We start from the raw sequence: 12,609 nt of genomic DNA, 5'->3' as shown, positions 1-12,609 counted from the left end.
ACAAACCACAGGAAATGTGTCTGTAGTTATCTGCATCCATTGTCAGAAGAAGCCAATTGGGTCAGTGCTGCAGTTCCTTCCTTGTTCTTAGTTAAGCCAAAATCCCGGCTAGCTTTGTCTATCCATATTAAATGAATGTGGTCTATAACTCAACTTTGTTGTTAGGCATTGCTAGGAATGTAGTACTACTTAATGTAGTAGTACTGTTTCAGTGGTGCTGAAATAGAAAGTGGAAACTGGAAGACTGAGTTATAGTACTCATAGATTTGAAAGCTGACTGAATAACTTTGGACCACATAACTTTCTGTTTACCCACTTCACTAAGTTGTCATTATGGGAAAAGTAAGAGGCAGAAACATTTTCTATACCTTCTACAAATATTCAGAAATAAAGGTAGGGTACTAATCTAATAAATACATGAATTATATATCAGGCTTAATGGAGGTAGGTATAATTATTTGCTGTTAGGTATCTCAGTCACATCGATTTAAAGGCAGCATTACAAACGGCATCATTCTGTGGTTGCTTTTTAATTTTTCCATTGTTATGCCAATTTGGTGACTGTTATTCTGTGCAATTCAAATGGTTTGTATTAGGAACTGTTGTGCTATTGCTGTTAATAGACTAAATCTAAATGTATTTGATCATAACAAAGTATAACTTTAAAGCAGAGATGTAGTCTGGGGCCACAAATGTCCTATTAGCTTCTCTTATATCTGTCCTTGCCTAACACATATTGTGGTTGGTCCCATAGTTCAGGCTTTTTTGTTATTTTTTGAGGGTTTTGGATAGTGATTTAATGAGCAAAATGTATACCTTAACTATTGCAAAGTTTTAAGATATTTAAAACCCCAATGACTTCCCTCCCTAAAAGGGTCCTGATCCTACCTTTTTTTGCACTAAGTGCCTTGATCTAAAGGTAATTGCACTTTACTGGTCTAATGTAAAAAATCACACATTATTTTAGATGTGTGCTAAATGCTGCAACAAGCATTGTGTTAAAGGCATTACCCCCAACAGGAAAGAAGCTATTCTGTAATGACCTGAATCAAACATTTTAGTCTTGTGGATTCAGAACTCATATGTTGATATTAAAAAACCTGAAAATGGATCAAACAGAATAGCTAACCATATTTCATAGTAGGATTGTGTTTGTAAATCTTAGTGTGAAATGATTTAGGTTTTTTTAAAATGAAAATTGTTTAGATTTATGATTGTTTTCTGTTCTTTTCTAGTACTTAATGATAAAGTTCTTATGCACCAGGCAAGAGAAAGCTGAACGGCTCGGAGTACAAGGCTTAAGCGTCTTTGGTTATATTCGGTCAGCATCTGAAGAACCTAGCAGAAACAAAATATGTAGGGAATGTGACAGACTAAATGGTGATACCGTTTGTGGGATGACTCTTCTTCTAAAAACTCTGTCCTTCATTCAACAACTTGCACAAGACTTGGTATGTGGCGTTCTGTTCATTGTAACTTCTGTAGAGTGTTTTGTAAAGACACATTGAAACAAATTTTAAAAGGCTCATAAAAACAAGGGAAGAATGTAAGAATGACAATAGAAACTGGTGCAAATTTTCAATGAAACCCATTCTGTATGGAATTCAGATATGCAGAGGAATTATCAAAGGAGCTTTGTGATGGCACAGTGGTTAGAATGCAGTACTGCAGACTACTTCTGCTGGCTGCTGGCTGTCTGTAATTTGGCATTTCAAATCTCACCAGGCTCAAGGTTGACTCAGTCTTCCATCCTTCCAAGGTTGGTAAAATGAGGACCCAAATTGTTCAGGGCAATATGCTGTCTCTGTAAACCACTTAAAGAGGGCTGCAAAGCACTGTGAAGCGGTATATAAGTTTAAATGGTATTGCTATTAAATCGCAGTGAGATTGCACTCTCTTCAAAATGCAGATTTGCAATTTGAGGCATTTCTATTTGGCCAATTGCATTTAAATTTCTGAGTTCTCCTGTGTGCTGCTTGGGGAATCCAAGCATGGGTTAACTTTGTCCATTAGCCTAGAGACTGAGTTACGTAATTGTTGACCACACCTCCTCTGACTGGGATAGTTCAGTTTTTTAACTCAGTCCAGCCTTAAAGAGATGCAAAATTTTTCTCCTCTAGGATAATAAACAAAATTAAGTCATTCGACTTGGATTTTTTCCTCTTTTTGGTACGCATTTGATTACGGATTGTTGGTGTTCATTTCTTTAAAATTATAGAACTTGCGGTTCCTTGCGACTCTAGCGGCCGCAGGAACATTCGCCAGGAGGCTTACTCGCTGGACGCCTGAACGGGTCTTATCAGTAGAGAGTCAGTTTGCTAGCCCCAGAGTAGGGTAGGAGTGGAGATTTGTAGATTTTGCCACGCCCACCAAGCCATGACCACAGAACTGGTAGTAAAAAAATTTGAATTTCGCCCCTGATTGAATTCCATTTCAGCAAATAGCAGATCAAGTGCATGATGCAAAATCAGTTCCCACCCATTATATTTAAAAGCTGTGCTTTCTGTCCCAGCAAAATCTATTTCATATCAAATTCTTTTCCATTTTATTATTTAGTAATTCCTTTTATAGGTTCAGAAGAAGGAAAGTGGTCAACGGTATAAATCATATCTGGACTTCACAGGCCTGGATTTAAAGCTTTTCTGGAATTTTTATAGTAAACTTCACCAAAAGTAGGTCCCTTTCCATTATACTAAACAAAAATCAGTGCAGTTAGTTGAATGTGTGATTATCATTGTGGTGGTTATTAATAGTGAACATTATTAATAGTGAACAAAACCTTCAGCTTTGGTCTATTGTCAAATACGTGAGTACAATCACAGTGTCCTGTTGGGTGTAACAAATCAACAGATTGGAAGGCGTGAAACCGGTATGTTATAATAAGTGATAAATCACATTTGCAATTATCTGTAGACACAATGCTGTTGTTAAAAGGAAATCAAAATCTAAAGCAAGTATTGGATATTCCAGAACTCTGTTACATAGTGCCTTCCGGAGGCATTTATTAACTCCCACAACCAAGCGTTATAAAGATTTTCTGCTGATTCGCATATAGGAAGTTACACAACGTAAGGTTCTAGGCTTGATTATGTTTAGGGAAAGCTTTTTAAATGCTGAATTACTGTCTTAACCATAGTTTCATGGCAAATGTTTTGTGGCTTCTCCTTGTAGCCCAAGAGAAGAATGCATTGATGCCCAGGCCGTGCTCTTACAGCTTCTTCAGAGTTGTTTCTCAATGCTTACATCAGATCCCAAGGCTGCAAAGACTGAGAAAGCTGCTCAGAAAACAACACTTGAAAGTACAGAAGCAGCAGAGGAACTTTATAAACATTTGTGTGAAGGTAATTATACCCATCTTTCACTGCAGTCCATGGATTCAATGCAGTTGCGACTTTTTCCTTTAATATAATAATATGAGGCATTTATAGAGCAGAGTAGCTGGCAATTCTTCGAGGAGGTGTGGGAAAGGGAATGCACTTGCTATGAAATTCCTGGGAACAAGGATCTCATACTGATCCTTGATTCCATGACAGATACCTAATCTCAGATCTCAAGATGACTGGCACTTGGAGTTGAGTTTACTTTCTGTTTAGGGAAGGAGGAAAACTAACTGTACCTGAAGTTCACCCATTTATAGGTGAAACTCGAAAAATTAGAATATCATGCAAAAGTTCATTTATTTCAGTAAAATAAATATTTCAGCAACTTAGAAGGTGAAACTAATATATGAGATAGACTCATTACATGCAAAGCAAGATAGTTCAAGCCGTGATTTGTCATAATTGTGATGATTATGGCTTACAGCTCATGAAAACCCCAAATCCACAATTTCAGAAAATTAGAATATTGTGAAAAGGTGCAATATTCTAGGCTCAAAGTGTCCCACTCTAATCAGCTAATTAAGCCGTAACATCTGCAAAGGGTTCCTGAGCCTTTAAATGGTCTCTCAGTCTGGTTCAGTAGGAATCACAATAATGGGAAAGACTGCTGACCTGACAGTTGGGCAGAAAACCATCATTTATATCTCTCATTTGAGTCTTTAAGATATGCCGATATTTTAGCCATCTTGGCTAGGTTTGTAACTTTCAATGTCCATTCTTGAGTTGTAGGCAAGTCTTCCTTCTTCCAGTATTGCGCCACCAACAGTCTTGCTGCCGTTATTAGGTGCAGAACCAAGTTGGTCTCTACCGCTGTAAAGTCAGTACATATACCTAGTAAAAATAACTGAGGAGTAAATTTTATCCTTCTTTTAAAGATATTTTGCATGATCCATCAGATTTTTATCCAAAATGCCTTCCTTTTGACAAGTCCACCATATATGAAAATATGTAGCATCGAGAGAACCACATCTCCAACATTTAGGCTGTACATTCGGATACATAGAAGCCAGATTTTTAGGATCTAAATGTCATCTATAAAACATCGATAGGGAAATCCATATTCACTTATCAACTGTGTGTTACTAACAACTTCAGGGATTCGCTTAACAACTATGGCAAGAAAGGTGGTGAAAGGAGGTAAAACTCACTGAACAACTGCTTTGTTTAGCAATGGAAATTTTGGGCTCAATGGTGGTCATAGGCTGAGGAATACCTGTATGAGATGAAATCATAATGGAAGTTAGAATAGAAACATCAGGAAAAGGAATTGGAATTTAAAATGGTTTATTAGGTCAGCATATTTTTATCTTTTTTAACACACAGTTGTTAACAGTGACAGTGAGTCCACACCATTGAAGACTCTGAAGCAGGAAGTGACTAACACATTACTCAATGGAGCAGCCATCTTTTTCCCCCATAGACATACCAGGCGGGAGCAGCTCTTTGCAATGCTGGTATGTTGTGTAGATCGGTGAAATGTAGCTTTTGTTGTATCTCCTACCTAAAAGTACTTTTTAAGATTAGATTCTTTAGATACATGCATCTTCTGTCCAATCTACCTCAACCTTTCCACCAGCAACTTATTTTTATTGGTTGTAATATTGATTAACTTTATTTTATCTTGTACATGTTCATTGTAAATAACGTTATCTAGTTAAGTAGATTCTGTCACTTCCATTTTGCATCTATCCAACAATCCTTTGAGGCTTATTTTTTCTCTTGCTAAAAGTGTATGTTTGTGAGATTCATTTTTAAAAGAGCCTTTTCTATTCTACAGAATAATATTACAGAGCAGAAACACAAGCCATCTGCGCAACTTACTTTCAAATCACTTTGTGCTTATTTTAGGTAAGCGAGTTAATCTTTGCATTTCTTGACTGACGTATCTCTGTGGCATTTTTTTTAACATTTTCAAATCTGTCATTTTGTGGTATGATCCTGCAGATCATCAGAATGAGATTGCTGGTTCAGGAAACAAAACAAAAAAATAGAAATGGTTAATATAGGAAATACATCTGAATTACTTAAAAAGATAAACTGTGGCCATAAGGATTGAAAAATACATGGCTCTATTTTAGAACCTGCAGCCATTCATATGTTTGTTATATTTTTTTGTTTGTTTCTATCCCACTTTTATTATTTTTACAAATAACTCAAAATGATAAACATATTTAGCACACCTTCCTCCTACTATTGTTCAATAGGCCTATGATGTGGGTTGGGTTGAAAGAGAATGACTAGCCCAAGGTCACTCAACTGGCTTTCAGGGGCTAAAGCGAGAACTCACATTCTCTTACTTTCTAGCCTAGTGTGATAACCACTAGACAAAATTGGCTGAATGATAGATCCATTTTTAATGCTCATACTGGCTGGGATGGCCGACATTGAATTCTGCATTATCTAGAGCAGTTTTTCTCAACCGTGGCAATTTCCAGGTATGTGTACTTCAAGTCCCAGAATTCCAGAGCCATATGGCCATTGATAAGAATTCTTGCCATTGAAATACATAGGCCTGGAAGTGGCCATGGTTGGGGAAAACTGATCTAAAGATTAACCAGTTGCCAATTCCAATTGTTTCAAAATGGATGTTCTAGAGCAGGGATGTCAAACCCAAGGCCCGGGAGCCAGATGCGGCCCGCAGGGTACTTAGATCTGGCTCACAGGGCTGCCTTGGAAACAGCAAAGGACTGGCTTGCGGTGCTTCTGCCAACAGAAATGGGCTCCAGAGCTCTGTTTTCGGTTGCCATGGCATGCAGCCGTCCCAAGCTCCATTTTCACTGGCAGAAGTTTGCAGGAGGCCGTGGCAGCCGAAAACAGCGCGGGAGCCTGTTTTCCCTGGCAGAGCGCTTGGGCCACCACAGTTGCCCCTGACAGGAGTGATGTTGAGCTGGCCACGCCCTCCCCTGCCCACCTCGAGGTCAAACACAACCCTCATGCGGCCCTCAATGAAATTGAGTTTGACATCTTTTTAGAGTATTTGGTAATTAACAATACATTATTGTGGAAATGTTCTTTGTCAGTGATCAGGATCCAGGTGGACTTCTGCTATTACCAGATAAAGGAACTTCTGCAGATGTTGATGTTACTCAAGTGCTAACAGTGATGAAGACCCTCCTGATGGTGATGTCAAAAGAGGTTGTATTTTTTTAAAAATGATTTTTTTCCTTATAGAAGTGATAATTTATATATACGTTATTTCTGGGAAGTCTGTGAAAGCTACTTCTGACAATATGCTCCAATAGTTGCAGAACAGATGTGTCAGGTATTTTTTCCAATAAATACTCTTGAAGTGACAATATTGATTGAATTTGCAGAAAATTACTGGCACATTTAATTACTAATCGAGCTGGGTTTTTGTTAGTCATAACTAAAGCTGAACAGAAATTTTGTGTGTTTAGTAATACGTTCTGCTTGATATAATAGCACTATTTTACACCATTTTTAAATTAAACAATCCATTGTAGATTGTGCAGTAATGGTGAAGTAAACTCCATCCCCAGGTGTGCCTTGTGAAGGGAATCTGGTCCCTTTTCTTCCTCGTAAGCCACGCAAACCCCGTTGCTCTCTTCTGCATTCTTCCCTGCATTCCCTATGAGGACTGGGTTGGCCTTGATCTTCAGCTGAACCCCCTCTCCTTTGTTCTACCTCTCCCCTGCTCTGGCCAGCCTGATCTTGCCCTTCCCCAGTTTCCTCCACAGCCAACGGAGCCACTTTTCAGCTCTCTTATCAGCTGTTTGTCTTCCATGTTAGAGTCAGACTCTGACCACATGACAGGAAAGTATCTGAAAAGCATCTATCTGCTCATTGGTTCCCTACCTCTTCTGGTCCCCAAGTAGAAAATGTGATCCCCCTCAGGCCAAGGAAAGGGAGTGCATTTTATTCTAGTTGCTTAATTTTTAGTTTTGATTTCTAACAGCTTTGAACTTAACTGATTTTTCCCCAGTGTGAAATGTTGATGAAGGACGTTGTCTTGCAAGATACTGGCCCTGTTCTCTCATCCTTATTCTGGTCAGTACAGGGTAGCCTCCTGTCTTGGTGTTACTTGCAAATTAAAGGCAGTGATGCAGCATCTAAAAGTCTTGCCAAAGAAATCCTTACAAAATGTGAGTAATGTATATCAGGTAATAATCATATGTATTACCAATCCTTCCCTAAAGCAATGTATGGTCAGTCTATTTGAAAATGAAGAAAGATGTAATCCGATATAGTTAGTGGGAACCCAGTAACAGGATTTTGTTGCTGATATTTCCTTTAACTGCTGCCTTGTACTCTTTTTTTTTGTCCAGATGTGCAACAGTTCCTGTCAAATGTTAAGACAATTTTAGAATCCCTCCTATCTCAATACAGTGTGAAAATCACTGTGGAAAAATTAAGCAACTCTGTTTTTGCCATGGTAGTCCGTCAGCTGGTGAGTGCTACAGCAGTTGCCTATTTTCAGTTTGGTGCCTCTTTTTGTAAGTGTTAACATCAGATGCGTTGTGTGTTCCCTAGATGATCTTTCTGCAGGATTTCTGCATTTTAGACATCCCCCATGGGAGCATCCTGCAGGATGTTGGCACATTGACAAAATTATTGAATGATCTGTCTGCAGAGTCTGAAAATTGTCCAAATAAGGTAACCTGAGAGAGAAAAAATATAAATGCTTAACAATATTTCATTTTTTGATTAAATGCTGGGATTGTAATACTAACACGGTGGATAAGGAGTCACAGTGAAGCTCTTAAGTAGATTGCAGGCTCCTGGGTACTTAGGAAGTTCTTATCTTCAGTTGGAACACATTCTTCTGGTATCTCAGCTTTTTGGTTACCTGTTCCATTCCAGGATCTGTTGCAAAATGATGATAGGCTGTTGAAAGATTTTAGGACTAGGAAAATATGTGGAATACATTCCTGGGAGTGGCTCACATGTTAAATAAGGAATGACGTAGTTTCTAGTTTATTCTGAATCATAGAATCTCCTTGGGCTAGTCAATTTTTTTCCAGTTCAACCTACCTCATGCTAATATTGTATTGAGGAAAAATAGGAAGAGCGAGTACTTTGTAAACTTTACCAAGCTCTGAATGAAAAGATGTATTCAAAAATAAGTATGTATTGTAACTGGAGTAGCACTGAGACCTCTGTTTTTATTCAGTCATTAAATGAATCTTAGCTCTGTACTGCTCTATTTTTACAACTATGCTACTTGTGGCTGATATTTCTTTGTCCTGCTTAAAGCATGTGTCAAAATCTGTAAAGCATTAGAGAGGCTTCACTTGAATCACAGATTTCTAGGCTCTGACATATGAAGATCTGTTGTTAATCAGTTTAGGAAAATCCAATTTTGAAAGTCAGATGCAGCTTTTAAATTAGAGAAACAGATCCCTGAGTGAGCAAGCCTATAGCTATCAGACAAGTCAAGATCTAAAGTGAGGGTCTGGATTAATTTTTCATGTGCCCACTGCATAAGTGGTCACAATTGTTTTCTAGATAAAAGCTTCAGAGAGTTAACTAATATCTTCTCCTCCTCTGTGGTTTTGTTTGTGTCAGATGGGTATAGAAAGCTGGCAGCAGGAGCAGCCAGTGGTACTGCGAACATGGACAGCAGAATCTCCCCATAACTATGATAACAACTGCCATGATGTTACTGTCTTCCTGTGCCCAGGAGCAACTTCCTTCGAAGTTGAGTTTGACGAAAGATGTGAAACAGAGCGAAGGCAAGTTGATTAATCCTGTATTAATGTTCTTTGGTTAACATTAGCTGCATTCTTAAAGCTACTGAAAAAAAGAGGTAGTTCATAGATTGTTTAGGTGAGACCAGTTCTAGGGCTCTGCTTTCTCAAGAGTTGGAAATTTTAAATCTAGAACCAAATGTAAGAAGAAAAATGGATGGTTTTGACCGATAACATTTGTCTCACATGGTATAACTTCCCCCATCAAGTCCTTTACTGTTTGCCACCCAAGGAAATATATTATGGTAGTCAGTTTCTTGTAGGGATTGCAGTTTATTGCATTCAGGTGGTCACTACGTGGCACCTTCAATTTAATCTCGTTAAAAACTATGAGGTATCGACTAGGGTGCTTGTAGAGGGAAGAGGGAATAGCCTTGAAGAACAGGAGGAGGAGCTGCTAACAGGCAATGTCTATAGAGGTTCTCAATCATCCAAGTCACGGTTGTTCCAAAGGTACTTTTTTCAAAAGGCAACTGGGCTTTCTTGGTTTTTTTCCTTGAAAACATTTCTCCTCCAAGAAGTGAAATGTTTTCAAGGGGAAAAACCCAAGAAAGTCCAGTTGCTTCTGAAAAGCATCTTTGGGACTGCCAAGGCAGTGGTCAAACAAAAAGGGCCCTGAGCCCAGGCCAAGAATAAAACATGAGGAAACATCTCAGATACGTGTCCTCTGTATCTCCAAGATCACTTCCTAATTTTTTGGGGGTGGGGGGACAGAATTCACTTGGCAACTTTTCAACAACATTCTTGGGTAGAGTGGGCTTTCTGCTGTCCTGCTAGTGGACATATCAACATATTCTCCATATCAACTTTCTGTTTTCCTTCAGCATCATAATGAGCCTCTTCAGAAGCATTGGTGGCCAATAACCATAATTTAAAAAATGTCTTGTGGCTCAGTTGCGTGTCTTGTTTTCCAGATTAATCCCAGGGTGCCAAAATCAGCCCATTTACGACTTGTTTTTTTAATCTGTTCAAAAAAATTGTAGGTATGATTATCTGGAATTTACTGATGCCAAAGGTGCCAAAACTCGCTATGATACCAAAGTTGGCACAGATAAGTGGCCCAAGGTGAGTAATCTCCAGATTCTAAGCGAGAAATTCATATTGATGTCATCCCTATCCCTGATATCTGATCTTAACTTCTGACCTGATAGCACCTACAAAAATCTGACTGTTTTATTGTTCTGTAGAAAGTGACCTTCAAAACTGGTCCTCGGTTGCAGTTTCTCTTTCACTCTGACAGCAGTAATAATGAGTGGGGGTACAAGTTCTCTGTCACAGCCTCTGGATTGCCCGATGTTGACATTTCTTGGGTCCTGGATTTGCATCTTCTTGTGGCCAAGTTAATGGGGCGCCTCGCCTCACATAGTATGATGTTAAAATCTTCACAGGGTGAGTAATTATTAGTTTACATTTCTTCATTTTCAAACTCTTGATACTTTTACAGATGGGAGATTGATGTGATATGAGACCTCTGAAAACTATTGCTGACTTGCAATTTTTATTTTCAAGGTTTATTTTTAAAATGCCTATACATTTAGGAGACAGTTCAAGAAAAGCTAAGCAATGTGCTTTGAAACAAATATTCAACATCAGAGCTGAATTCGTCATTTGTCTAAATTTGTTTAGAACTTCTATGTTTCCATATCCCATTCACTCATTTATCTTCAAAGGATTATCTTGTCTGAAGTGATGTGCATCTCTCTCCGTCTCCCCCTCCCCCCCGCCTCTGAGTTGTAAGCCTTGCTGGCGGAGGGGGGGGGGTGTCACCCTGACAAAAAAGGAACATATAATAATTTTGCTAGAAAGTGGATTCGAATAGGGATATCTATCCTCTGGTGCTTTACTTTACTTTAGCCACTATAGTTTCCCAAAAAATATTGGTCTGGCATGAAATCCAAGATCCAATAAAAAGAGCACCATCACCTATGGCAACACTGAATGCATATATTGAGAATCTCAGAAGGAATGGAGCCAGGGTGCAAAGAGTGCCAATTTCTAACATTTTATTTGTATTGGCTGGCTTTTATAGTTAATTTACTTTTCGTTTTCTACTTTGTAGAGATCTTTGTAAATATAGATTACAAACTATAATTGTAAAATATATTAAATTTGATAAAGCCTCTGCTCTTCTAACTTAGCATTTATTCTCTTCAGGAGTAGGAAGTGAAATAGAATTGCCTCCTACTGAAGCAACAGCTGTTCTTAACTCTCCTTTATGGAAACCTGTCTTCAGGCATCGGATGCGTTCTGAACAAACACCAGTAGACAGAAAACAAAGCCAAACTCAACAAGAAAGTAAAAAGGTACTTAAGGTTGGTGGCTTACACTTAGTAACACCAATTCAGAGAGCCTTTTAATCACCCCCCCCCCTTCTATTCTGACAGCTGTTATATAATTCAGGGACTGGAATGCTATGCCACAATTTACAATATTTTGTATCAGAAACAAGTGATCAAGACTAAAGATGGGATCACATATATTTTGGATTAAAAGCATGTTTAACCTTTGTCTGGGAGCAGCTGTAATTAGGTTAGATTTCATTCATGGCAGTGAGAGGCATCTTCTCTTTTTTCTCTACCTTAGTTTTAAAATTTCTTCTTAGTTCATGTTCAAGTGTCATGCAATCTTTTTTTTCCTGGATACTCTTTTATTTCCTTGCCTGGAATACTTAGACTAATACAGTAGAGGGCTCAACTATAAATCAAACCAATGATTTATTCATACAATATCTACTTTTAAAAAAGAATTAAAATGATAGGATTTTTTATAAGAAATTGCACGCCCACAACACAAAGAGTGCTGAGATCATACTGATTTATCTCTCAGGGTTTTATTTCCTATAATAAATTGTGGCATTGTTACTAATACTTGAATAACCTAGTTGAAATATTGGCTAGTTTGCTCATTTTCCCTTCTCATGGTAAAGCCAATTGTGTTAATGTTGAGGTTGCAATTGGATCGTATAATGCTTACAGAATTAAACTTTAGAGACTTTGAATTGGGTTGAAGTAGAAGTTAATGCTGTTCTGATGTTATTTTTTAGGCAGTCAACTCAGATGCCAACTGCTGCCATGATTTTCTCCTCGAGTTCTCAAAGTCAGACCCTACCCAGGAGTTCTGTGGGCCAAATTCTGAACTTTTCAAAGGACTCTTACAGGCATGTAATAAACAGGCCCCAAAGACAGATATAATTGCTGGTTCCACTATCGATCAAGCTGTCCAGTCTACATTTGCTGCTTTGGTGTATCTGTCTCCAGATTTGTATGGGAAGCTGCAAAAATATGGTAACTTCTACATCAGTGAATATATACTCATAACAAAGACTGTTGCTCTTATTACATAGCAGCTTTCTGTGTCATGATGTCCACATGTGTTGAACGACACTGAACATTCAGAGGTTGTGGCAGCTGGAGGATTACGGGAACTGTAGCCTAGCAAATTAACAAGTCATTAGGATGAGAAAGTTGTTATTTAAAATTCACCAGCAAAGTACAGCTTGCACATCATGCTGGTCCTTGATG

General features: G+C 38.3%; 1 protein-coding gene across 2 annotated transcripts in view; it reads left to right on the top strand.

Moving 5' to 3' along the window:
- Nucleotides 1–12,609, top strand: part of ZZEF1 (zinc finger ZZ-type and EF-hand domain containing 1) — a 71,317-nt gene that overhangs the window by 21,456 nt on the left and 37,252 nt on the right. Inside the window, exons 13-26 of one of the 2 annotated variants that reach the window (XM_087717261.1) lie at nucleotides 1,236–1,451; nucleotides 2,572–2,672; nucleotides 3,172–3,341; nucleotides 4,704–4,834; nucleotides 5,158–5,228; nucleotides 6,401–6,515; nucleotides 7,324–7,483; nucleotides 7,667–7,788; nucleotides 7,872–7,994; nucleotides 8,907–9,073; nucleotides 10,072–10,153; nucleotides 10,276–10,477; nucleotides 11,243–11,391; nucleotides 12,132–12,372. In XM_087717261.1, the coding sequence (XP_087573387.1) occupies nucleotides 1,236–1,451; nucleotides 2,572–2,672; nucleotides 3,172–3,341; nucleotides 4,704–4,834; nucleotides 5,158–5,228; nucleotides 6,401–6,515; nucleotides 7,324–7,483; nucleotides 7,667–7,788; nucleotides 7,872–7,994; nucleotides 8,907–9,073; nucleotides 10,072–10,153; nucleotides 10,276–10,477; nucleotides 11,243–11,391; nucleotides 12,132–12,372 (2,050 nt within the window). Of the gene's footprint in view, nucleotides 1–1,235; nucleotides 1,452–2,571; nucleotides 2,673–3,171; nucleotides 3,342–4,703; nucleotides 4,835–5,157; nucleotides 5,229–6,400; nucleotides 6,516–7,323; nucleotides 7,484–7,666; nucleotides 7,789–7,871; nucleotides 7,995–8,906; nucleotides 9,074–10,071; nucleotides 10,154–10,275; nucleotides 10,478–11,242; nucleotides 11,401–12,131; nucleotides 12,373–12,609 lie in introns of both variants that reach the window. The other variant, XM_087717260.1, reaches the window with a different exon arrangement.

Source organism: Thamnophis sirtalis, unplaced genomic scaffold (genome assembly GCF_051295495.1).
Source record: "Thamnophis sirtalis isolate CommonGarterSnake01/CBP01778 unplaced genomic scaffold, rThaSir2_p1.2 scaffold_6, whole genome shotgun sequence".
NCBI classification, from domain to species: domain Eukaryota; kingdom Metazoa; phylum Chordata; class Lepidosauria; order Squamata; family Natricidae; genus Thamnophis; species Thamnophis sirtalis.
The sequence above is the reverse complement of the archived record's forward strand: the minus strand, read 5'-3'. Positions and strand labels throughout refer to the sequence as shown.